The sequence below is a fragment of the Leuresthes tenuis genome, unplaced genomic scaffold (assembly GCF_036924035.1).
Source record: "Leuresthes tenuis unplaced genomic scaffold, fLeuTen1.0.hap1 SCAF_6, whole genome shotgun sequence".
Classification (NCBI taxonomy): domain Eukaryota; kingdom Metazoa; phylum Chordata; class Actinopteri; order Atheriniformes; family Atherinopsidae; genus Leuresthes; species Leuresthes tenuis.
This window is the reverse complement of record NW_027325360.1, coordinates 10,837,621-10,865,282: the sequence shown is the minus strand read 5'-3', so window position 1 is coordinate 10,865,282 and position 27,662 is coordinate 10,837,621. Positions and strand designations below refer to the sequence as shown.

Here is a 27,662-nt window from a genome sequence, read left to right as displayed (position 1 = left end):
AAAATGTTGCACAGTAACATTAAAAGGACATAAAATAAGTCCATAACAATTTGAAGCAATTGTTTTCCAACAGTTAAAGCTGTTAACTCCCTGGCTTGGAGTGTTTCTATAACAACTGGATGACCAATAGCGATGCATTTTTTTAAAAATTTGGGCATCTGTGCCCATCTTGATTGAACATGTTCTCTACAAACTTTTAACTACTGCTGATACCTCATGCTCCTAGCACAGTATTTCCACTTTGAGATGAGGTTCAGAAGCTACATGTGGCAGAAAAGTACCTGAAAGTGTATTCAAATGAGAAGCTTGAGTAAAAGTACTTTAGGAGGAGACTCGTGTCGGCAGCTGAACAGAAAAGCCTGTGCAGCCTTCAGCTCCTCGAGTGTCAGATTAGAATGTCTGTTAGTTACAGCAAGCTGAGTATGTAGAGGTTACCACCAATCAGAAAAACAAAACAGTTTTTACATGTGAAAGTCTGAAAATGGCAGGCCTATTATATCTAAATTTTAGTACTTACCTTCCCACTAAGCTGTACACATCATAAAGAGACTATTTTGGAGATTTCCATTTCTAAGGTCTGCAAATGTCAAACTTCCACAAACACATTTCATGAAAAGGGACCCGATCAGAATACGACTGAGTGAGAAATCATTTAGGAGAACACACAGCAAGAATTTCAGACACCTCAGCGTGTTGGCATATCGTGTGCAGTGACTGGTTTCAGCTGGGTTTTCGGTGCTACTGTCGGGCAGCAGTTACAGAGGTCACCCTGCTCTTATACGGCCGCAGAAACTCGAGACGCCTGCCACACTCCGATGTTCCACATTTAGTCCGTCACGTTTGTAGTTGAAAGGTCAGTCTTACTCTGAGCAACCCAAGTACCTGACCGCATGAAAATATCTTCCAGAAGGGAGATGCAAACTGACTGTCTACTTCACAGGATGCCGATTGTTAGGCTAAAACGTCTCAGATGCTTTTCCTGAGGCGCAGTCAGCATTACGAAGCGCTCCTCTTAAAAAACAGAGTCCATGTGGAACAAAATCTAAACTTTGTGGCCAGGAAGTCTGTTTACAGGCCTTTATAGTATCTAGAGCATGCAGTGACCTCGGTGTTCGAGCTGCCTGCAGAGCTTTTGAAACCACAAGTCACTGTACATGATCATATCATAGAGACTCGCACACCAGGGCTGGGCATTGATTTGATTTCCCCTCTGCAGAAGTAAAAATGAGTGCAAAAAAGGATCACTTAAGTCTGACAGGAGTTAATGAAAACCAAATCAAAGCCCATCACCGCTTACTCTCTCACACACAAACAGCCATTCCGGAGATGCAGACAGATGCTTTTGGCTACTTTCTGTAACAAAAAACAAAACAAAAAAAAAAATCAAGGATCACTGAGGGTCATCAGCATCCCTTTCTCCTAAAAAGATTTGGATAGTTTTGCAACAATTCTATCCAAAAACATCTGTACACCTCCAAACACAGTCACTTAATCATTTAAATCACCACTTCAGTTATATACCTCTAACCATCACTAGATTTAGTGTTTTGGCATAGCAGTTGATTATCAGAAGGTTTAAGGAGAAGACAAGAGTATTTGGAGGTGAGGAATGAAAATGAGAAATGAATGGTGATGTTGACGTTTAGGCAAACTGATCACCAGTAATTGAAAACCAGTTTTGCATCTTCTGCAGTTTCCCTTCAGTGGATTTGAGGTTTCTGAAGTTTTGGAATAAAGGTTATGACGCTCTCATGTTTTTTACTTATTCATATACAGCAACATAATACAAAGAACTAATAAGACTCACTTCAGCACTGACATGCATGCTTTATACTTCATGTCCTTCCAAATAGAGTCTGTAGAAGTAGGAGGGCTAGAAGTTTAGGCTGTAGAGTTAAAAGACAAGCCAAATGCAACAGTGGCATCAATCCCGTCATCTTAACTTTTTTTACAAAGCTCAAAAGCTCGAGTCTCATACTTCCAGAATCAAAATCATGCTTTATTTAAAAAAATAAATGAATAAGAAATGAATCACAAAAAAAAATTTTCAATTAATATTCGAACAATATAACAAGTGATTGTGAGAAAAGAATAACTAAAAACAGCAAAAAAACCTCTCAGGGTGGCAAATTCAAACTGTATAACTGAATATCTATGACGTAGTGAGATACAGCTGTCAAATGTTTTCAACAGTAAAGAGAGGCTTTGCTGCTGGAGGAAAACTGCAGGAGAAGTCAAAACTTCAACTTCAGGAGTTGCGATTGGTTTTGGTGATTGACAGCTAGAGGTGAAGCGATGGAGAGGAGCTCTGAGAGGGCTCTCTTGAACAGCTTCACTACCAATGACTCCAATACCTTGCAGTGGGTGGAGCTTATTGGGATGCCCACATTTGATGCAACAAGCACTGTTAGCGCACTCATTACTTCAATGCAAAATCCGCTGTGAAGACAGATGAGTAGAGAGACAGAAAGATGGAGAGTGAGAGGTAAAAAAGTGGAAAACAAGTTTGACAAGTGGGATCGGGGAGGAGGCTGGTGGTGAGGGCGGTGGAGGTGGTGGGGGGAGTCGGCTTGCAGTCAAGCACAGGAGGGTGGAGGACCCACACGCCAAACCATGCCAGTGCTGAGAGGGCAAAATGGAAAAGAGTTGGTGGAAATGAAACAGAGAATGAGACACTGTGTGGGTGGGGAGGGGAGCATCGGGACTGGATCTGTCCGCTTTGACTTTCAGCCTGGATCTGATGTTCCTGAAAGAAACTGGGGAGAGGGGCTGCACACTGCTGCCTGGGGCTGCACACGTCTGTAAATGTCTTTTTCTACAGTGAAAAGGGATCGTCAGGAGCACGGAATTAAAGGATATTCTGGATTACAATAACATGGGTGTTATCGAGATTGTTTTGGCAACCATTATCATAATCAAGCATCTATTGTGCTCACTAAATTAATTGGTAGATTATGGAAAAAAGTGTCTCTGCAAAGCCCAAGCAGGACTCTTCAGCCAACGAGAGAAGTTCCCAATCATTAATGCAAATAACTGGCTTGAGAGAACCACGGTACGCAATGACAGTGCAAACAAAAAAAATTAAAGGTTACATTATTTATGTTTCGGTATAAATATTAAGCGTAAGAGGTGCTAATCAGTGGAGCCTCAGAGGCCGAATACAGCCTCAACAACCACCAGCAAGGATGTAGGAATTATGCATTCCTTTATCGGTCAAAATCAGAACTGAAAAAAAGAAACAAACAGCATATCACTCTCTACTACTTGAAAATCTGTCTGATAAGAGAGAGCAGCAGTAATAAAAGTCAAGTCAGATTAGTCCATCGACATTTTATCAGCTAATCTCTGGTTTTATGAGATTAGAGACTTTATTGTGGAAATTAAACTCTAAAAGTAGCCTTTTAAATGTAAGGGAGACTTGCTCCAATCTCCATGGTTACACCATGGCTCTTGTAACATGCCTGGCAATAACACCTATCTTTTTTTTTTTCTGACTTCACAGTAGAAATGTTCCAAGATGTCAGTCATATCTTCAACTTGCACATTCCTGTCACTGATAGAAATGATGTCCAAAAGCAATAACATCCCAGTTTTAATAAACAGGAGTATCCTTTTCTGACACGATGATTTAAACTTTGCTGCAAATAATGTCACGAATTTCACAGTTTACTGGGAGACAAGCTATCTACGTGCCCGGGCATTTTATTGCCCGGTACCCTGGCAGGCAGTGTGAGCCCTCTGTCCCCTGGAGGGGCCTGGAGGGAAGTTGAGAGGTCAGCTGGAGGGCCACTCCATCATACCTTGCAGTGTGTGGTACTGACAGGGATTCCGATATTGGAAGCCAACACGACTGTGACTGCAGAAGCCAGTTCAATAGTGAACCCACTGTGGAGGTAGGGAGGGGAGAGGGGAGGTGGGGGCAAAGAGACATTCTTCATTGCAATGTCTAGGACGGTGCCGCCGATGGCAGCATCACCAGCATTCACATTAACCACAGCAGGACATGCAACACTTCTCTAAATGTTTGCCCATCACACACTGAAATAAAGCACAAATAACCACATTGTCCCTTCCTTAAAAAAGATAAATAAATCAGCTTTTTTTGCGAGGTCCTGTATGTTTGCAGGTAAATGTTTGCAGCTTTGTGTGTTTCTGTTGTGTCTCGCACTTAGTAGGAGACATTTTCTCCAAAGTCAAGCCCTGTTTCCAAAAACACTTAAACTTCAGACCAGTGGATGCACTGGAAGAGAAAATCATTAAAACACACACACACACACGCGCAAGAAAAAATAACTGCACTATAAGTAAGTTATAAAAACAGAAGTGAATGAGAAAGAAAATGCAAGAATCTGCACAAGTGGAGAGATGGCTTGAAACTGGAGCATTAGCTAGAACTTCTTCCCCTCGAGATATCTACTAAATGAAAAGCAGCAGCAACTCGGAGGTAAGATTCTGGGAAGAGACACTGCTGAAATTCATTTGGCTGGGGTGACATGATCATTAAACTGTCATTCCAGCTGCTGCTGTAGAGTTCTCCAACAGCAGGAGCCAATCTCTGTCACAGCGGGGCCCCAATGATTTACCCCACCACCACCCCCGAGTCAATTTTGAGCATAACCCGAACCCTTCGGGTAAGTGGGCGCTATTTAGAACCTGTCTTTGAAGATATATTTAAGACATGCTGTTCATTAACTCCATTTTAGTTCATCTACAAGTGTTTTCCTAACTTTTTATGTCAAAATGCCAGAGTGGAGCTTCTCCGGACAGTTTTTGCACCTTCCTAGTCAGCTGAAAATGTAAAAAGCACAATTCATTCTACTTCTAAAGACAAGAAAAAACATTTAGCTCGTCAACTGATAAAACACACACAGTGCGGTGTCATCACAAAGAGACAGGATTGTTTAGGTATCCATCTGTCTCTGTGGTGGCTTAATGCCAGAATAATTCAAAGATATTAAAAACTGTTTTTTGCTGCCATGTTAAAGTAAAAGTGCTGAGGTGATTATAAAATACTGTCTGGGCATGTACTGCAGACTACACACAGACACAAACTTTTCTGTTCTCGCCCAAAACAAACTCCTTTCCCAGTCTGATGCATGGAGACAGACACTGGAGAAAAGAAATTCTTTAGAACTGTGAACCAGAGCAAATTTGTCTTTGGATTCTGGCAGCAGTCAGTGGGTGACGGAGGGAGGGAGATTAAGCAAGAAAGTGGGCACACAGAGAGAGGAGCTTAAGAAAAGTGGAGAAACAAATATAAAGGAGAAAATAATGAGAATGGGTGAGCGTGAGAAGAACTGAGACAGCTTTAGAAACGAGACAGCGATGAAAGAGAATGCAAAGAGGAAATGAACGGGAAGGAGCAAAGAAGACCAGAAGAAGCGAGGGCAAGGAGGTGAAGCAGTTTAACAGCAAAGTGAAATTTACAGGAGAAAGTGGAAAAGAGAAAGGAGGAAGAAAGGGGAAAAAGAAAAGTGCAAAAGAAGGAGTCAGGCTGGCGTCCCTCCCTGCGGCTGGAGAAGAGAAGTTAACGTTCCCACTGTGGCTTCGCCCCTCCCTCTACTTCCCCTCATCCAGAATGCCAAACAACTTCCTGCAACGCTGTGTGATGTTTTTGCCAGGCAACAACACGCACGCACACACGCACGCACAAACACACACACACACGCACAAACACCCACACACACGCACGCACAAACACACACACACACAAACACACACACACGCACGCACAAACACACTCTCCAAAAAAGCTCACCGGAACAATTAGCCCTTAATATGCATACTAGCACTCATACAGTAAATTCAACACACTGTGCACAGAGCTTGGCTTTCTTAACACACAAATTTGCGAGCTACTGCGTGGGAAGACGAATAGCCAGCAAGAGACAGAGAAAATGGGGATGATCGGAGGCATGGACGAAGGAGGAGCAGCGAGAGGTTAAAGGATGTGTAATGTCTGCTGCCGGGGCTGTTGGATAAAATGAGCTCCAGGGCTTTTGTTGCAGTCTGACAAGCTATTTATCTATTCACAATCATTATGCAATAGGTCAAAAATGTGAGGGGAAAATGCAAAGAGCATAGCACTTCTATTTCACTGCTTCTGCACAGAGCTACTGCGAAGACAGTTACTGCAGTTTATTTCTGAACATGCTCCAAAAGAGTTTGGACTGTCAAAAGAACAATTAGTTTGTTCATCACCGAGATTGTGATTCATCTGTTATCAACCTGTTTACATGAGTTAAGGAGGAATTAATGCATTTCATTGCAGTCATTTTAATACTGCACTTATTCATATTCTGTACCCACGTACAACCCTACTGTACTTAATGAATTCAAATTAAATGGATCTGAATCTAATGCAGTTTAATTCGGTTCTCTTCTGGTGAGACATACACATATAGTTTAATTTAATTCATATACTTTCAAAGATGAAGCTAACACAGATGATACAAATACATTACTATGCAGTTTATGTAGTAAACTTGAGTTTTACTCGCAACTGCTGCTCTGTTTGATAAAGACTGTAATCAGAGCATTTTCAGTACAAAGCAGCCGTCATCATTCCAACAAGTTTTCTGTGACTGTTAACATGTCGCTCATGAGGCAACCGGGGTGCAATAAACCAAACTAAAGTCTTGGTGTCTGCATTTTCCTCTCTGCCTGTTGTGGATTACTGAATACAATTTGAATGTTCAGTTGCGTAGAACAACCTCAAAGACTGTGTGTGGTCATTCTGACACAGCTGTGTGCATGTGAGTACTCACCAAGGACGCCATAGCACTGGATGAACCTGTTTGTGTCAGCGTGTTCGGGCTCTTTGGAATTCCACTCATGTTGGAAAGCTCACCTCTCCCACAAATGCTAGCAGAAACAACAACTCACACACTACTGCACAGACGCTCTTGTGTGGTGGCTTTCTCACCTTGAGGGGGTGATGGGAGTCAAGTCCTTCCCCATGGTCTGGATGACGCGGCGGCCCCAGACCCACAGGCCAGCACAGATGCCTATACCACCGTAAAACAGCAGCCACACGGGAGTGGCAGCATCCTGCATCACACCTCCCTGGTCATAAATCATCCACAGCGCCACCAGGGGTCCAATGGCATTACTGCAAAGATGAGAAAACGGACACTAAACTCATTTAACTATTCTAGTACCTATGCTTGAATTCTGCTACAGTTTAAAGTTGATTTATGGTATGGTGGTGGGGGAAAATGTACTGTATGCGAGAGAACTGGCTTCAGGAATAACAAACGTGTTATCAAGTATTATGATGGTGGTTCATACAGGCTGACATCTCTCACCTCACATCATTGCCTCCGTGGGCGAAGGAGCCGAAGCAGGCGGTGAGGATCTGCAGGAAGTGGAAGAGCAGAAACACTTCAGACTTATCCTTTTCCTCATGATCCTCCTCTGCCAAGTCGTCCAGAGGCAAGGGAGCTGGCGCTCCTTCTTCCTCCACCCCCTCCAGCTCAGTGGCCAGCTTCATCTCCACCCCACCTTCCTCTGCTTCAATCTCAGCCTCGGCAACAGCGTTACAATATGATGAGTAGCTGTCATAGCGGATCCGCTTTTTGGAGTAAGACACACTGTTGCTCCTGCCGCCTCCCTCACCCACTAGCTTTTCGCTGTCGTCACGTGATTCTGAACGTATGAGCGGCTGGACGGGCATGCCGCATATTGCTGCTGTGTAGCAGGTGTAGCTGTTGTTGCGGCGCAGCAGGCGGTAATTATTATCAGGTGGGCCAGCGTTGGAGACCGTACGCTCGTTATCATCCATGCGACCCAGGTGGATTTTGTGAAGCAGGTCTTTATACAGACCAGAGTCTTTGTGCACGGTGTGGTACACCTGGCCGTCGCTGCGCATGTGCCCATCGAAGCTAAAACTGCCATTAGAGACGGGAGACTTGAGGCAGCCATTGGTCATCGAGTGGGTCCGACCTAGGAAAGAAAAGATTCAAATGACTGTGAGGTTTATGACAAATGAAAGCATCTCAAACATTCACATTACTGTTTGCTCTGTCCTCCTTTTCTTCCTCACATTCTGACCTCACAAAATCAGGCTTCAGCTGACACAGAAACTAGTTCATGTTTTTATTTCTTTAGTTATTGACTGGCAAATGTAAAAGCAGTGAAAAGTTATGTTTTTTTTTTCAAAAATGAGGCCTTCCAGTTTTACCGTACACCCTGCCGTTTGGCAGGACTGTGCCTCCGTTCGCCATGTTCGTGAGCTCCCCACTGAAGTCGCGGGTGCCCCGGTCACTGCTGCCTCCAGTGAGCGGCAGCACAGCCTCATCGGTGCCCTTTGCCCCTGGCAGCTCTTTAAAGACGGGGCTCTCTTCCTCCTCTTCAGGGATCTTATCCAGGCTCTCATCAGAGATCCTGGACAGAGCCTGCTCTTTCTTTAAACGACCTGAAGGAAATCCAGCCATTAATGAAACTCGTCAATGACAAAACATCTCCTACAAATGCGCTGTTTATACTAACGATAACAGTGCCACTGGTGTATGCACATTAGTGGGTGAGCACTTACAATGTGAAACAAAACATTTCAAACATCGGTACAAAGAAAAGTGAGCTGGATGATTTCCAGGTTGAGCAAGCTGATGGATTCAAGTCACAAGGGTAGTCAATAAGAATAGAAAAAAAAAAAAGCTGTTGTCAAACCACAGAGAGAAACTACTAGAAACAATCATGAAACACATACAACCATCAGCTGATCCAAAGTAATCCTACAGCTGATACCCTGGATGCCCTGTTACTCCTCAAGAACACAAACAACCTCAGCCATCACGTTTCATTTTGAAGGATGGGATAATGTCCAGATTAGGACGATAATGTTGCAGATAATCCTGAAAGGCATTCTGGAGTTATGACATGTTAAGCAACAGGTCAAGACGACCTTAACGCCTGGGTAATGTCGAAAGAAAAGACATTCTATTTTAAGCCTGCACTTGGACAATAATGCTTCACTCAAGCCCACACTGTTTTAGATCAACCTCAATTTACTTCTTTTAGAGTGCAAAGTGTTATTTAGGTTTGTCAGTTTAAGTAAAAGCTCTTAGTCATCCAGCACAAAGCCGAATCCAACAAACTGTGACTACGTCCAGCTCTTTTTTTATTTTTTAGCTATTATTCCTTATTAGCTTTCCATTGTTTTCATTTTCTGTGTGGTGAGTTTTATAGAGTCCATCTGCTTCGCTGTGGGCTGGTTTTCCCATTAGGGGAAACAATTTTTAACCCTGAATTGAAAGCTTTTTCCACTGCAGGGCATGATCTTAACCCTTTTAATCAGTCCTAAGAGGAAAACCAACATTTAAAAGTAACACAGGAGCACTGGAGAGTTTGCAGGGGTTTTCTGGTGGCTTCAGTGGCTCTGGAAGAGACCAACAGCAGAACACATCAGCTGACTTCTGGTTTGTCAGAGCACAGAGTGCAGGGCCTGTGGATGTGTTGTAAAGCCCCAGTCTGTCAGAGTCTGTCAGAGTGCTCAGTTTTCAGACGCCGTGAGAAAGACCGGACACAGACATGTGTACCTACTTGCTATTTTTCGCCTCATCCAAGGACAGACGAATATCCAGACCAAAGCTGCACAGACGAGCGACCCAGCCAAAGTGATGAGAAAGATGGCCCACACCGGTAACATCTCTATCCCGAGCACTACGGTTCATAAACACACACACACACACACGGGTAAAGATCACAGCTGGAAAGCGGTTTCAGATGAGATTAAAAACTAAGCTCATCACTTCTTATGGCCAAGACAATTTTATCATCTCATCAGCTGAATAAACACTGATGAAATTTCTGCCAGGAACAGCCGTCACCCAGGACTTACACGGGGCTCCAGTGTACATGATGGAGAATGTGTTGATGCCGATGGTGGAGGCGTAGAAGAGGGGCAGCGCTCGCAGGCCATTTGGGACAGAGTCATCCTGTGCAGAAAAGCCACAGATGGATTTTAACCAGAGTGTCTAATAAGATCCTTTAAAAGCAAACTTGTGTGTGTGAAGATAATTGCAATTAATCATCTAGTTGAGTTTGTGTACAGTAAGTATTCTGTTCACCGATTAGGCATATTGAAATATAATCGTGTGGTATGTCAATATAAACTAAAACCAAAAAAAAAAAGTAGCTCAGTTTTATTCAAAGATGGGGCAGTGGTGTAAAAGAAAATACGATTTGTACCAATTCCCCAGTGCAATTATGTATGAACAAGTCCACATGACAGACTTGCTCATACATAATTCTGCAGTGGTGACCTCACGGGGATCTGCAACAGTGTTCTCCTCCTCGTCTGCCAGAGATTGTCCGTTACATAACAGATCTGTGTGTGTTGCCAAATCAAATTGATTTTATCTGCACTGAACTTCTTTGGACAAGTTATGTGGACATGTAAGCGCATGTTTAACTTTTAGTACTTAAACACAAATCGAAAGTTCCCTCTCCACGTGGAGAGGACAGTCCTCTGTGGTGCTGTGCCGACATACATTAACACCATACTTAGATTTCATGGCAAAGTAGTCAAACATATTCAGGATTTAAATGCTAAGTTAATCAATAAATAAAACAACACATTTACATTCATCTGTATTTTGTGTGAAGGTGAATTACTATTGAAGTGATGTCTGCCCACCTTGTTGAGAATGAAATGCCTGATGAGCATGAAGAGGATTCCAGACATGAGTCCGGAGAGCAAAGGGGAGATGAACCAAGAAGACACTGGAACAGGAAAATAAAGACACTGTTAAGAAAAGGTTGGAGCTTTTACTTTCTTCTTTAGATAGCTGAGGTGAAATGAGATTCTGCTGGCCTGTAAAGTATGCCTTCTTGCTTTGTGCTGGCTAAAAGAAGCTTTAATGAGGCAGAAATTGGTTTCATCCGGCTCTTCTGAAATAAATTACTTGCTGTCCAAATGGAAAAGGAGCCAAGGGATTCGTCCTATCTAACAACCAAATCTGATTATTACCCTTTAGGTTTTTATTTAGCTAATGTCTAACTACCTCAGGGGAGCTGTTAAGGAATTAACTCAGTTAAAGGTGTTTTTAGTATATATTAGTACCAGCATATTAGATGATGTGTTCTCCTACAGTTATTACCAATTTTAACAAGCTGCATCCACTGTACGCCCCTTGTGCCGATGGCCACCATGGAGAAACCGATGGTGGCTCCAACAATGCAGTGAGTTCCAGAGATGGGCAGCCTGAGGAAGGAGGCGATTAGCTGCCAGACTGCTGACCCTGTGACCAAAACAGACACATAAAGCTCAGATAATTCTCATATCAAACTGTGCACGCTAAATTAAAATGTATTTCTATATTAAAAGAAAACAAACAAAGGAGCTTTTTTTCTTCTTATTATCTTTGTGCGCAGTTAATCAGTGATCGTTTATTGCTTCCCTTGCTGGATTAAAGTCAACATATAATAACTTAAATTAGGGCCTAATCTTTGTTTGGTTTAATTTTTCAGTTCCAGTATAATCTAAAGGCTACAAAGCCATTGTCCCATAATCACTGGCATAAGGACCTCATGTGGTTAAATGACATTTAGAAATTCAAGTACTTTTCATGTGTGGAAAGGATGTGTAAATGTGTACTGATAATGAACTATTCTCTTTTTTAAGAAAACCAAACCAACCACTTCCTACAGCTAAACTTATATTTCCTATTTTAAAAAAACCACGCAGTCCACAGAGAACTCGCTTTGTCATCGTCAGGCTCGGCGGTTATATTCAAAGCCTAAATCAGACAAAGACTGTGTACACTGAACCGTGTTGTCTCTGCAACCTCCGGTCGGACATCAGAACCTTGTGTGGAGGCATTTTCCTGCTTTTATCTAATGAAATCAACACCTTAAACGTCTCCCAATTTTGTATAAACAATATGTCATTGAGTAATGTTTCCTGTTTGAGGTTAGGAAAAAAAATGTTTAAAGTTTTCCAAACACTCGGCTGTCACACCTGATTTTCACATTTTCCCCATCATGGGAATCCCCTGTGCAAAGTGCTGCCTTATTCGTCCCATTCAGCAGTCTCTGCATCATATAAATGCCATTGTCTCAAAGGGAGACCTATTGTTTTTTGTTCTGCGCCGGTGACGTTGTGTAGAGCTGCTGAAAGTCAGAAAAACATGTTTGACTTTCGCCATGAATATGTTTTAGACGCGCTTTGTGACAGAAATCAACCCTATAACATCAGCTAATACTATCACAAGCTTTTAAATGTCATCTGAAAATAGATATGAACAACTTTGGCTCTCTTTGCCGTTAAGTCTCTTTATAAACTTTGAAAAGACGACTTTTACATCTTTCACAACATGGAAAAAGAAACGTGAAATACAACAGATGTTATTCAAATCAAAAGCTGCTAAAGTCACATCAGTTCGAAGGAGACGCACAAAGACAGCCTCAGAAAACAGGGTTTTCTGCCCACTAAAATCTTTTTATCTCAGCCTCTCAGGGCTAACAAATAAAATCTGGTCTGGTGTGTATGTGGTCTAAGTGGGTTAAAAAAAAAATTAAACCTGGGCTTTAGCAAACTGTGGAGGTAATTCTGCCCTTCTTTTGGCCAAAAACAACACATTTATAATACTAATAGCATATGAAACACTGTGCAAAACATTTATACACTATTATGTAAGCAATCATTTGTATTAATCTATTTAACAGAAAACTTACCATCTTTTCAAGCAATCCCAGACAGACTGGACAATGCTGAGAGAATCTAAAGACCAAGTGGTGCTGAGCAATTTAGGCTAAATAAAAAAAATACTTAATTTCCCCAATAGCATGTTACCCTGATGGAAAAGGATAATCTGTAAGCAGTTCAACTATTGCATCTGTCATGTGTAAATCACAGAGTTTCTCTTGAGATTTTCTTGGCTGCGATCAGGACACATTTGTTAGCAATAATAGAACTTTAACTAATTTTAGGCCATGTGACATAAAACATGTAGAACTGCATTTTATAGTTTCCTTAAGCACAGTAGTGATGCTGTCTAATGTAATTTTTTCTGACCAAAGAAATTTGATTTAAAAACTTATACATGCAACATCCTTCCATTTCAGAAACTAATAAAAGCAAGTGTCGTGCTCCTGGGAAAACTAAAAAGGCCTGCTTAACCCACCTATTGTCTGATATCCGTCTGCCTTGTTCATTAATCGTGTAAGATTCCCAGCTTCTTTTATCTCTTAAAGTGACGTCTTTGTTATTCAGTCACCGTGGAAACATCGCAGTTTTCTGCAGTTACATAAAAGAGACCCAATTCAACAACAAGAATAAAAATTTGTCCAACTTACCAACCATGGCGCTAACCTCCCCAGCCATGAGCACAGGTACCGTGTCATTGTAGAGGCTGACGTCTATTATACCCTTCCGGATGGTCTCTCCCACTTTGGCCCCGAGCAGCATGGAGCCCAGCGTCTCAAAAATGGACGCCAGGAAACAGGCCTGCTTAAGAGTGACCACACCGGACCCCACTGCTGTGCCAAATGAATTGGCCACGTCATTGGCTCCCACTGAAAAGGCCAGGACGAAGGCAATGATGAAGCCAATAATCACCATCCACAGATACGACTCCAAATCCATCTTGATATGATTTTACCAGAACAAAAGATAGCAGAAAAAAAATTTCAAATCTAGCTTAAATATTCTAAAAAAGAAAAAAAAAAGACAAGTGCTCTGTGCGATTCAGGTGGAGGACTTGCTAAGTCCACTCCTTTTCTTCGTCCCCTGGTTAGAAAGAGTTCGAGGGGAGAATCACAGCTGCTAACTAAGCGTTTGAAGCTCAGTCCAAAGATTGGAGACTAGTGATGGTGGGAGCAGAGAGCATTCCATAGCTTAGTGTGAGGCAGCCTGTCTGCACAGTCTTTCACCTGCCAGAGACAAAAGAGAGGAGACAGAGAAGCAGATTAGTGTCATAAGCCATGATTACCCAGCTACTATCTGACAACACCTCCATGTGACTTCCTCAGAAAACCTAAAAACAAAGGAGGGGCGAAGGACCACGAAAAGAGGAGGATAGAGCAGGAGACAAAAGTTAAGAGAAAGAAAAGTCAGGATGATGATGCAGAATTGACTTTGATGAAACAGCGAGAGGACTCCAGTGGGGGAAGCTCTCCGATAGCCCCAATAGGAAATCAGTCTGCACTTCAAATAAATCAAATCGGACCGCTCAGGAAGCTTGACGTCAGCACTGACACAATGAAAAGCCCACAGCGTGCAGAGGGAGATGTAAGCAATGTTTCCCACATTAGAAAAGTCTTGTATACAATCAGAGGGCAGCCGACATGCGAAAAAAACCCAACAATCCCGCTTTTCTTTTTTCTTTAAACCACAGGTTTTTCCTTGCCTTCTTTCTAAATTAAGAAAAGCCTTCGACAGGAATTTCTAATTTACTGAGTTTCAATTTCAGATGACCAAACTATCTCAACATCTATTACTTTCATCTGGCACAGAGATGCCAACAGAGATAATGGAGAGAATTACAAAGGATATTAAATGCTTTAACATTGTGCCTGAAAGCAATTTGATCAAGCTGATCTAATTAAAACAGAAATGTTAACACAGAGGCTATCTCACAGACGGACATGTGGATGTTTGCCTGGAACATTACGTCGCAGTCACCCCACTAATCTTTGCTCTTTCAGCCTCAGCATGGCTGCAGCAGTGCTCACCGACTGACAGTCAAAGTTACACAACAGTGTTGTAACAAGAATTTGAGCACAAGTTCAAAACAGCGTCGGAGGCTTTGGTGCAGCACAAAAAAGAAAAACTTTGGTGCATGGATAGTTAGTTAAGACTGCAATGCAGTAAGAACATCAGCAGTGGTGTTCACCGCTGCTCGAGCTGCGGACAGTTCATAAAACTCAAAAACTTTTTAGACACACTGTGTGACTGTCTTTTGACGCAGTGAGCACAGCGCAGCGGTGAGGCTTGGGAACAGGTTCAGAGGTGGCTGTCGTGGGTCGAAAGAATCATTTTTTTTTAAACACAGTCGCCAGTTTTGTTGAGGATATGATGCAGAATCAGCAGGTGATCCTGGTTTGAAAAACGAAAGGACATTAAGTTTATCAGGTAAAGAAAAGTCATGCATTTCTTGTACAGATCTCCTTAAACACTAAGTGCAACGGCTGCATAATGCATACACCAAGAAATCAATATCTGTACATTCCACTGCACTGTATAGTGGGAGCTGGCATTTACAATATTTCCATGAATAAACTGAATATCTGCAGACATATTCCCTAATAACAGTTTGAACTTTAGGAATTTCTCTTCCTCTGAAACAGTTTTCCTTTTAAATGAAACGAATGGAAAGTATCCGTTTATAACAACTTAATTCATTCAAGAGTGATGCAATAAAGTTGATGTAACGAATGTTTCTGCTAGTGCTCCATAGGAGCACCTGTGATACCAGTGGAAAAGTAGTAACCCCCCCCCCCAAAAAAAAGCACTTTTGTGGGTCAGACAAACAAGACCGATGATGCAGTAGAGGAAAACTCGCTGAAATTCTTTAACAGCTCAACATGGAGTTACAGCTGGGTTCAGGATTTTACTTTTCGGGTGTACATGACTAAACTGCGACAATAAAGCCCATTCAGTCCACTTCAGACTGCAGCATTCTGTCAGATTGTTCTTGTGACCGATCCCCGTAGTGGCAAATAAAAAGCTGCATCTAATTATACAAATTTAAATGCTAACCTTTGAAAACACATTCATCCAAAAGGTTCTCGAATCAGAGTGGGCTAAATGCTGAACAAAACCTTTCCTAGTTTAAGCTTCTACAACATGGAACAGATGTTACTCCTCGTATATTTTGTCCCCAGACTACACAGGCAAAAAAAAAACAAAGACATATCAATCAGTAATGACAGTGATTTCTTTTTCCTTTAGAGTTGTCTCATACGGCGCTCTTGCTATGCGCTACTTAAGTTTGTCTGACATTACCTGATGCCATCAGATCAGCTGGAAACAGCAGGTAGACAGCTTCCTATGTCACTGGAGAGTTTCATAACGCCTGTTTTCACCAAAATAAAAACAAAAAAAAGGTCGAAAAACTTGAGCCCACCAACAATGAAGCATCTGTTGGTCTTTTAAAAACCCACACCACAAACAACTTTGTTTGGATTCCGTCTCCCCTTTTCTTTTGTCTATGCAACATAATCAAAGTCATTTCATAGGAGTTAATGACAGCACATTTCCTTCTATGGTTAACCCAGTTGTTAATGGGGAGCATTAAACGTAAACAGCACGAAGGCCAAACTAGTACATTCTCTCTGCATGAAGTGACTGTGTGCTCCTCATCTCGTGGGGGCAGGCCACTCCTTTCTAAACAGCCCCCAGCCAGTTATGACTCCCTCCTCCCGACCAAGAGCTCCATCTGGAACAGTTGAGGTCATTCACAGCCATCCCTTTATCCTTTGTTGAACCATAACAACATACAGAAAAAAGGTGAAATCGGGACCTACACGAGACACTTAAATGAATCCCATTCTTGTTTTCAAAGTTAGGATAAAAAGGATTTCAATGTCTGAAAACAGACATTCAAGGTTTTTTTTTGGTTGTTTTACTCCTACATTGATATTACGTTTTTTTGAATAATTAGTTCAAAATGTATCTTATATTCTCCTCGTCAACTTCTGCAGCACTTTGGTGAAGTTCTCGAGAAATAAATATACTTTACAGCCGACCGACGGGACGCTGTGTAAATGTTTAAGTCGGGGACAACGCCGCCACAAGGGGACCAAACCGCTCTCCGCAGTCAAACACGACACTCCAAACACAGCCGCACATACACTCCACAGAGTGAAACGCTCAAACAGAGAAACCTTCGGAGCATCTGTGAGCAAGCGTGAAAGTCAAAGGAGGAGACATGGAGCGAGTGATTTGCTGGAGAGTGGGTGTGACCACGAGCGCCAGTCGTTTTTTTGTGTTCTAAACAGGGAAACTCAACCCGACAGCTGCACTCGACACATTCTGACGACCTCATCCTTCTGAAACACACAGACTCATATTCCACCCATCCCAGTTGTGAACATAATTCTTTCTTATAATTCACTGCAGACTACTGATTAACTCGCGCAAGCAGACTTTGTAAGAAGAGTTTCAAAAACGTCCTCAGTCAGCCACAAAATAACGTTGGAATAGTCCGAAGGTTACAGCAACATATACAGTCAGCATTACCGGTGACAGCCAGAAGTAATGTTAGTGTCACCACTCACAGATAATCTACGGAATTATGGGGTTCAACGACTGCTTGAGGTGAGAACAGGAGTTAAACCATCAGTGCCATAAATTAACGAGACCAACACCGAAATCTGCTGGCTCTTCGATGAAATCTTAACAGTTGGGGCAGATATTCACTAGAACACCCATTGTCCAATTCAGCCAGACGTTTCCAGTTAATGAGCCCAAATCGGCACGTCGAAAAACTAACAAATCACAAGATTACATCAAGTTCTTCATTGCTGGGCCAAAATGTTTATTCAGTATCTACAGCTAAACAGATCTCAAATTAGAGAATTTAACGTCTAAAGGAAAGATCTTCTTTAGCTTTTCTGTTGTTAAAAGACAAAAACTAAATCTCGCACAGATTTCCCTCTTGTCCCCAACCTGTGAAAATGATTTGGTTACGAAACCACGAAGGTAAAAGCACAGCCAAGCCTGCCTTCTGCTTATCCGAGCAACTGGTTATTCTCGCTTCCCGCTTCTGTCCAACATTACCTCCACTTTAGCCACATTCAAATGGGAAGGGGGCACAATTTTCCAATTACATCATTAAGGCTGATATATGCAGCAGCATTTAACATCCTTTCAAGTCAGTGCAGATCTGCAGACATTCAAACAAACCTGTTTTTGCTGGGGTTTAAGGAGTGGAGCAAGGCTTTAAAAAAAAGGTTCAGCATGTTCCTCCAGCTGTTGTTCTGTACCGAATGCCTGAGGAGTGCAGAAAATGAAGTGAGGACTGCGTATTTTAAGATATCCCAGTGGCAGCACACAGCTTGAAGAAAGAGGAAAACCATTCATCAACGGTGGTGCTGATTGGTTAATGGGAAGTCCTCACACAATGCTTACTGGATTAATTATTTTGTCAAGAGAGAAATTGTCATTTCACCAAAATTTCTGGGAAAAATTTGGGCTAAGTGTTAGAATTTTTTTAAAAGAGAAAAGAAAGCAGGGCTGGCATAAACATTCACTGTGATACCAACTCTTTGCACAAACTGATCATGTTTCTGGTCTACGGCAGGAAAATGAACCCGAGTGAAATGGTGCTATTCTGAATTTAAATTGAAAACTGGCAGCAGCGGTTATTTGGCCAGAGTGTAGAAATGACACGGCTGTTCAATCAAAAAATGAAAATGAGGAGAAATGCCTGGGGTGATGGGCTGGCGATAACAGGAAGCAGCATAGGGGGTCAAACTAATCTATAGTTATTAGTTTTGACCCACACGTATTGCATGCTAGCTGCACTCACAGTCCAGAAGAGGCTCCAAGTCTAGCGATCTCTGGGACAGAAGGAATTTAAGGTTACTTGTAAGACCAATGTGGAACCAGGGGCACTGCTCTGTGTGTGCAAACATGACAAAAGCTTCATCTGGAAGCTTGAGGATCAAAAGACTGAATTATTTCACTCTATAAAAGATTAGTTTGGTTGTAGATAATCCACTGACTGTTTCACCATAATTTGCATGCTCATCCAACATGCTCAACCTGAAACCATCAGGGAGATGCATGCATGCAAATGATCCCGCTATTTATGTTTCACAACCGACATCATTTTGTGAAAATCAATCCAATCAGAACCAACTATTTTTGGTTTCGTCTTTGAACCCCCGAGCCAATATGTCGAAACGGCTTTGAGCACCAGACAAACCCCCCACCTTGATCCTGACGAGCAGCCTGGAGCTTTTGACAGCAGCAGGTTTTTTTTTGAGAGTTCTCAAAAAAGGAAAGCTCTACTTAAAATAACGCTTGAGTGACATACGCTTTAAATCTCCATGCTCCTCGGCTTATTTTGGACAGACAATTTTCTTCCTGTGGGTGTCAGATGGCAAACAGTTCACTTAATGAGAGCACGAGACGCAACATTGTCAAACAAAGACTAGATTTGGTCTTCATCTCTGTGCTGGAACATTTCTAATTCAATTTAAACTATAAATCGCATAGAAATCAAAAAGCACATTTCCACATCAGTACAAACAAAAACGTAGCTTTTTTAAAAATTATTTGTCAGTTGTATTAATATGGACTTAAACTTTACTTTTCTTAAAAAAAAATTGTAAATCAAGCCGTTCCTTATGGTCATTCTTTTTTGGTACTTGCTGCTGCTTCTGTATTCTGGACAGGAACTTGCATCTCTGCAATCCTTGTATTTGATCTATAGGAACAGTTGGATTAGATTTGCATTAATATCATGAATATATATGGCATCTGCAAACCAAGGCAGCCCTAGCATTACCTTAGAATCCATTGCTCGTGCCTAATATAACCACTTCTGGTCCCGAGCTGGTGCTGGCCAAATGTCAGACTTCAAAATAGTGGAGAAAACTTCCCATTGACTACATCCATCTTTCATTTACTGCGTGCAATTTAAATCTGCAACAGTCATTTACCTGAATAAAGCTGCCTTATATGAAAAGTTGCAGATCGAGCCGTTGAAAAGTTAACAAAGGGGTGATAAAACTCTGTAGGCACCTCGATATACACTGGCATTTTGACTAGTTATTTTCACAGACTTGATATTTTCTCATGAAGATACTAACTGATGATGTACTCCTGAGTTTGACACCCTGCACCATTTCACCGGAGCCCTTAGCCTGTTACAGCGTCAGCCTCTTGTGGCATGTGCTGTGTGCCATCAGCTGAATGAGAAACCTGTGTGCTAACTACTCACTGTGATTACTTTTCTAACCATTTGCTGTCGCTGCTGCACAGTGCTCATTAATCTGCCAGGGATGCCACTGCACCACAGCTGCTGCAAAACAGTGTCACGAGCCACAGTCTGCACTAACATGCAGCTACACTTTCCACGCACTGATTCAACCCCCGTGCTCTCAGTCAGCAACTAACCCACCGTCTCTCTGCACATGATGAAAGGAGCGGAACTAGGACATACACAGTGTCACATGATGACTCACAGCAGCATCCTACCAGTGCTGGCTAATTGTTTCACCTGAAGCATAAAAAAAAAGAAGAACCAGAAAACAAAACTGCGCTCTGTGCCTCCAAGGACACAGGGTGCTCACATATAACAGATGGCGTACCAAGTAAAATGAAAGAGTCATGTTTAAGGATAAGAATGAAAGCAAATGAGCAGGAAAGTCCAAAGCCACACAGCCTCAAAGCCTGTAAATGTACTCCCACTCACCTTCACGTCTCGACACATCAGTAGAAGGTGGAGAAATGATGGAAATGAATGAACGTCAGACAAGATAACAGGATCGGTGAGAAATGGAAAGAGGGATATGGGAGCCTTGAAAAAAAGAAACAACAATTGGAATAAGATGGGGTGAGCCTGTAAATGATGGGAAAATATGATTAAGAAGGAAGAGGGAAAGAGAAAATCTGATGACAGGAGGAGAGGGGAAGGAGCAAATGAGGTTTAGTGAGAAATCAGCAGGTTGTGGTGGTGTTGCAGGACAGAGAAGGAGAGCACAAGCTAACAAGCAAGGTGGAGAAGGAGAGCAGTGCAGTCGACTGAGTCTAGACTGCTTCTAAAAGGAACGGATCTGCATTCACAGCACACGCCAGCCAATGACAAATAAATGTCGGATGAAGCTGTGGTGTACTGCCGACCGGTTGTCTGTGTGCAGACAAGATGGAAAGATGAAGGGGAGGCAGCCAATGAATGGAGGTGGATAACTGACAAGGGAGGGGATGAAGAGAAAAGGAGATGGACCAGTGTGAAGTGTGTGTTTTTACAGACAGAAAAGTCTGCAGTTTGATCAAGGGCATTCAGAGCACCAACACCCCCCCCCTTTAATATTTTGGTCATAACACAACACAGGCAGTAAACAGATTCAGATGGATGCAGAGAGCAGCAGTGAATGCAGCTTAGGGACTGGGCTCTGAGTTTATCATCTATAATGATATCTGCCACTGCGAAGGATTATGTGTGAAGAAATGGACTTTGATGGGACCATTTTTCTCGCTAACAGAGAGGCGGATCACACAAGAACTCGCATCATCTCAACGTCGTTACTTGGCTACATTCCACTCATCACTTTCTCTGCCTTTCTGCATTTGCCACAATTGTCCTTTTCAGAGACATGCTCAACAGTATGCTTCTGTGTCACTGGGCTCCAGCAGACACAGACAGGGGCACTGGTTGACCCAATAAGGAGGACAGACTGGAGCTGTTGTGGGCGACAAAATACAAGCACGACCAGACTTCATTACTGAGAAGAAACGGCAAGATTACTGTATCAGAAAGAGTTTTTGCCCTTAACTAAAGTTAAACTTTCAACAAGCCCACCGAGCTACCTGCCTCACACAAAATCTGTGCGTCAATTTCTTTCTTCAACCACGTCATTAAAAAAACATCTTACTCACACACACACACACACACCACTGATGGGAAGAGAATCTAGAGCCAGTTTGGGTCCCGTTACTTTCATTCTCACATCCTGTGCATGAACTAGAGAAGTGGTGACAAATCATTTCATCCAAAGACTTGATCTTGTGCTTGTTTGAGTTCCTGTGGCTTTCTCCTCTATCAGCTCTCACTCATCATCTCCCTTTCTGTCCCCCAACTGTCCCTGACTGGAAAAAGCCTATCTGCGTCAGCTGCACCTGCTGCCTCTGACTCTGTGTTTCACAGCGGGGAACGTCGTCTCTAAGAACCCAAACACACACACACACTGTACAATGCTCACATCGGTCTGTTTTGATGGGAGGGAGGGGGGCCTCCTAAGAATGACAACATAAAGGAGCATGCCGCTCAACAACCATCTTCAAAAGACACACACATTTCCATAAATCCTCTCGTTGCATTTTCTCCCCCCTGCATTGCAGCACAAAGTCGGGCTCTCAAAACGCAAGTATCTCCGAGCACACACAAATGTATACTTTCAGACTAAACTTTTAGCCATTTTATCTTAGTGCAAATCATGTTTTCTCATATCACCTAAGTCTCAAAGTAGAAATGGAACATCTACCAGCAAAAAAATCAAATTCAAATGTGTACTTTTTTTTTCTATTCTCATTTGACAACACTAAATCATGTCACTAAACTAGATTCTTTTTGTCTCGTCGGTTCTCTATAAGCACAAAGATATGTAATCAATCACTCAGAGTAACCCATCAGCATTCAATTGCTCTATAATGCCGTTACTGTGGAATTTCACTGATTAATGAATCCCTTAAAGGGATTATGCTATCAATTTACCACTTAAACCCATCATTAAAAGAAATGAACTGACCGGCAAGCCACAGCTATCATCCCAGAGTAAATGGGGTTTGCAGCATACTTCAGTACACAACATGTACGACCGCTCTTTTCAGTGTGGCACTTTGCAGATGGTCCTTTTCCAAAGTCACAGCCAGCTGCAGTTAGTTTCGTTTGTTTTGATGAGACTAAAGTTCCAGCTCGTTTTCTTCCTTCCAATGATCGGTCAGAGGTGTCGTTTACATTAATGAGGTCTGCATTCCACTTTTACGAATGTTCTATAGCAGGTGCAAAAGTGGAACGCAGCCCTCCTTAATACACTTTGTTCTTATATCACAAGTCATATTGTCATTACAATTTTCAACAATGTTACTGCATTTTGCACGCTTTCCTAATACTGTTCCTACCCATCTGCTATGACCTTTAGCATGTTGCGTGAACCATCACTTGACTCCTGACCCAGTGCCTTCACCTCTCATGGCTCATTCAGTTACTCCTGCCCTGCTGAATCATTAAAAATATCAAACACTATATATTCAGTCAGAGACGTTAATGTCTCTGCCAGCCTGGCAAATCATGCCTATGAAGCATTTACATATAGTGACTGATGATCACACTGATCAAACAAATTCAATTCATCTCAGATCGTGGCCATTAGCCTGCAACTCATTTGTCTTCCTCACAAAAATCGTTTAAAATCTTGTAGTGTGAACTTGGCTGGGTTGCAATAATGATAGAGCCACAGACACATATACTCTCACTTGACTCAAAGTTTTCTCCTCAGGTGCAACTGCTGTGAAAAACTGACTGAGACATCAGTGGAATAGCAGTAGACTAGGTGTTATAAAGGTGTTATAAAGGAAATACGACATGACATGAGAATTTTAGGTGGGATTCTGTGCCTTTGAGAAATCCCGTTACTCAAACACTGATGGGATGTAGAGATGGAACTCCCAACAGATGAGCTCCTTCTGCCATGTGAGGATCCTTCGGCGGGGACGTGCCCAACAAGTACCAAGCGCAAGCAACAGTGAGCATTAGCACGTTTTTCTACCACCAATCAAGCTCAACTCCGCACCCCAAAAATCTTTCTTTATCCAGATTCAGTCTTCAGCCCAAATTGGTCCCCTCAAGTGACTAACATCACATGAGACAATGTATCATATTGCATTCCATGCAGCTATGTCTGTTGCCAAGAAACAGCCATTTGACATTTTTTTCTTTTCCATTGAGACCTTACCATAAACTCTTGTAAAGTCAAGCAGAGTGTAAACATAGTATAGTGTTAACATACTTTCTTAACCCTGTTTACTCGGCTGAATAGATAATATTTCCATCACTGTTGCTTGTGATACCTCTCTTATGTCGGTTGGAGTTTTTAACAGAGACCGCTCTTACGTTTGTTTAATGTTTATGACAAGGCTATTCATGCCTCTTAATATTTTCCTTTTTGTGGATTGACACAGAGGGTTTTTAATCTAGTTTTTCAGAATGATGGAGTCAGAGACAACAGTCTCACACTTCTTACACTCACCAACTATCAAAGCCTTAAGCAACACTAAACCAAGCTTTGGAACAACAGCAAACAATTGAGCCCCCCATGGCTTTCAGAGTTGTGTAAGCCTTATGTTTAAATACTCTTAAGGTCAGTTCTCTCTGGTTTCAGTGGACACAGGTTTGACTCCCTCACCCCGAAATGGCAAAGAGACTGAAGCAGCTCCTCCCCGTTTCAGTGTCTGTATGACTGACTGTTTTAAACAACTGAGGCAGATACACTGTACTATCTTTTCACTGTCTGTCTGTCTTATGGTTGTTTCTAAGGTGTCCAAAAAAGGAAGTCAGCCTAGATCGATTCAATGTGAGCAACATGAAAAGGAAGATGAAAATAGATTTCTTATCATTTATAATGATCAACATTGATCTTACATAAAGTCTTTTCTTGCAAGCTCATAAATCAGTGATTTTAAACCATTTCCATAGTCCATGTACACACATGCGGACACACAAAAAGAAAAACAAACAAACCCAGAGCTAAAATAGCAGCAACACAAAGGATGGGCTGCTCACAATACTCCTTTTCCACTGACAGAAACTATTACTCATCTCTTAGAATAACCCATGCTTACAAAAAGATCTCAATAGATCAAATCAAATTGTGTCGTAATATAGAGCTAACAACTTCATAAGCAACACCAAGAGCTGGGACTGTTGGCTAGGCTTAACATCATATGACTGACACGATTAAGCAGAGTACCTACCAATAATTTTAAGGTTGCTGGCGGACTTTTTTCCCCCTCTTTCTGCCATCCGTGTCCATGTTCCTAAACGTTGGAGTCATCTTACCCTTGACCCTCCCTCTGTTTTCCTCTCCTCCCTCAACCCCCCTCCCACAATCTGCTTTAGCCAGACAGTTCCAGTTCTCTTCCACGAATCAGCGCTGGTACCCAGTCTCCTTCACCCCTGCCCTTCCTCTTCTTTACTCCTCTGCCAACGCGTCCCGATCTGTTCTCCTCTTACATATGGAAAGAATGAAATGTTGATTTGGTTCTGTGCTCAAAAAGCACTACCAACCTTCCCACCTTTGTCTCAACTACTGAGACCGCTAATCTACTCCTGGCGTGCTCAAAGGTTTTAAACTGTGTTACTGGGGCAAAGTGGGTGCAGGTATTAGTGAGTGCTGAAAAAATAGTGCAAAAACGGTGAAAAACTCTGGGAAAGAAGTGACGTACCAACATATATAACGATCTTTAACGTTTTTAGGCGTTTCCACGCTAACCAGAGTAAATGCATGTTGTTATGTTAGGTAGATTCCCTGTGAAACCTGAAAATTCTGGGTTTATGTTATAATGCTCCTGTGTGACACAGGATCCATCCAAAAAACTGGATTTACAAGCTTTATAAGACTTACTTTTTAAAAGCGCAGGAGTAGAGATTAGTTACTGACCTGAAGCGTTGTGATGCTGGGGACTATGTGAATAGATGTTCCAGACGTTCTGCCGCTTCTAACTTTCCCTGCAGGGGTTTATCGTACGTGTAGTTTGGTCGAATTCACTGCAAAGACGTTCTCTTTCAGTTATTTCAACAGTGATTTCTATGCTAATAAAATTAGGATTTTATTAGTGCAAAGTGACAGTCTGGAGAAGCTTTAAGTGACAAGCTGACACATGGGCTTAATAGGCTGACTGAAACCGTACGATTTAAATGTTTATTTTGTTTATCTGAATTAAAAAAAAAAAAAAAACCTGCTCAGCATTTATTAATCTAAAGTACTGAATAAAAAATCGAGTGGGTTTTAACAATGACAAACAAAACCACATTTATGTTATAAATAAATGCAAATCTAATATCAGGATTAAAAAAAAAAAAAAAACTTCAATGCCTGAAAAGACACACGAGTCAAATCCATCGTCTCACACGTTTATATTTGTGAAATCTTTTTGGAGTATTATCTGTCTGGGAAAGCTCTGCAGGGTGCTAGAGTCCTGCCAGTTAAACAGTGTGTGCCGAAAGTTCAATCAAGGGCAGCATTACGCACATAAACAGAGTTTTAAGTATCTGTGTGGTTATTTTAAACTGGACATATCATCTATACTGTGGTTTGAAATTGCATTCTTGCTTCCATTTAATTAATCTCCAGTAACTACAGTATAACACGGTATGCGTTCAGCGCACGCGACTTGAAAAGATGAGTATAAAAAAAGAGAAAAGAGAAAGTGAGGGAGAGAAAAAGGGAAAGAGAGCGAACGGCCCCTCCTAAGCTGGATCTAGTGGCCTGTGCCCTCCTGCTCTTAATCCTGGCTTCCAGCACATGACCCAGCTAACAGCATTATGAAGTGCTTTGATTAGAACTGCTGCTGTGCGCACGTAGTGAAAGACGTGATGGTGGTGGGGGGCGGACATGGGGTCCTGTGCTCCTCCACGACTTTAGAGGATTGCCAGGCTTCTGCAAAGTCACAAACACATGCACACAAACTTACATAACATTGACCATGATTTTAGCCTCAGTGTTAACATCTTACCAATGGCGGAAGAAAAGGCACGAGATGGGCCAGATTAGGCCTGCAAGTCAGTGAGTCAGCGGATTACCCTGGCACTGTTCTTCTAGGTGAAAACTGAGAGTAAAGCTAAGTGGAACATCTACTAAGATAAGGACAAGTATCAAAAGTATTGTGTGCCTGATCAAATATCACAAACTGTCAAATTTAAAAAAAGAACAGTCTAAGACAACATAACATGGCCCCGACTCATGATTGATTCACCAAACTTTTCGAGAAACCAACCATCCAAAACAAAGAACTTCCTTATTTGTGTAAAAAAGTTTATGGTCAGATTAAATTACAATGTAGACTAAACTGTTGGGGATTTCTGAAAAGCATGTCTTCAACATGGGAGATGAACTGCGTGTTATATTCTGCACCATGTCCTCAGAATGTACGTTCAACAAGAAATCCTCAAGCAAAAAAGATAAACCACACAGTCAACCCAATTAAGACTGCGAGCAACAATATTTAGTTTGAACCAAAAACCCAGACTGAGTATGAAGTAGATCTCAAAAAGCTCTTTAAGCTTTTGTGTTGTGCAGCAGTGATCCTTTCTCGTTGAAGAACTGATATCCTCCCAAAGGATGGGCCAAGAGCAAGCAAGTACACTGGTCAGCTGCAAAATACAGGAAACAAATCTATGGGGCTACCACAAATATTAAAGATGAATGGCTCAGTGTTAAAATGTTTTACATTTACAATGCATGGTTAATTTTTAACATTTGTGTGGCAAGTTTGCAAATCAGGCGATATCCAGACAGTCTATGATACTCGCATTGATCAAACATGTTCCACATAATATCGTTAAACAGCTGTCACACCGGCTCCAGGGGCGGATATTTTTGGGGACAGCATTCTTTTAGGCTGCGTCTGGCATGTGCTTCTTTTTTTCGGTCTGAATGCTGTCGCAGCATGCTCGATGCTGAGGAAAACTCATCGTGACAAGTGGTCTGCTGCTGTTCCGGTGATGAAGGGTTTGTTTGCCTGGGTCACCTCTAATCCATCTGGGATGAAGTATTTCCTTGAGACTTTTCCACCCATTACCTCAAATCAGAACATAATCCTGCCAGACCAGGAGGGGGCACAATGACGCTCAAATCGTCTTGTTTTCCTTTTTGTGTCTCAATAAAACTTTAAAGGCATGGAATTTCCATTCCTGGAAATGCTATTTAAAGTGCAAACACTCACCGATTGGCATGTTAGATGCTGATGTTAAATGCAAACAGGTGTATTA

General features: G+C 42.0%; 1 protein-coding gene across 6 annotated transcripts in view; it reads right to left on the bottom strand.

The window, feature by feature from the left end:
- slc20a2 (solute carrier family 20 member 2) overlaps window positions 1-27,662 on the bottom strand; it is a 43,762-nt gene that overhangs the window by 7,595 nt on the left and 8,505 nt on the right. Inside the window, exons 2-11 of one of the 6 annotated variants that reach the window (XM_072387533.1) lie at window positions 25,333-25,439; window positions 13,300-13,875; window positions 11,103-11,243; window positions 10,640-10,725; window positions 9,842-9,938; window positions 9,544-9,663; window positions 8,183-8,416; window positions 7,308-7,944; window positions 6,926-7,111; window positions 3,801-3,885 (exon numbers count right to left, since the gene is read on the bottom strand). In XM_072387533.1, coding sequence (XP_072243634.1) covers window positions 3,801-3,885; window positions 6,926-7,111; window positions 7,308-7,944; window positions 8,183-8,416; window positions 9,544-9,663; window positions 9,842-9,938; window positions 10,640-10,725; window positions 11,103-11,243; window positions 13,300-13,588 — 1,875 coding nt within the window. In that variant the 5' untranslated portion in view covers window positions 13,589-13,875; window positions 25,333-25,439. Of the gene's footprint in view, window positions 1-2,354; window positions 2,440-3,800; window positions 3,886-6,925; window positions 7,112-7,307; window positions 7,945-8,182; window positions 8,417-9,543; window positions 9,664-9,841; window positions 9,939-10,639; window positions 10,726-11,102; window positions 11,244-13,299; window positions 13,876-20,369; window positions 20,433-24,646; window positions 24,704-25,332; window positions 25,440-27,662 lie in introns of those variants that run through there. The other 5 variants (XM_072387534.1, XM_072387535.1, XM_072387531.1 and 2 more) reach the window with 5 other exon arrangements.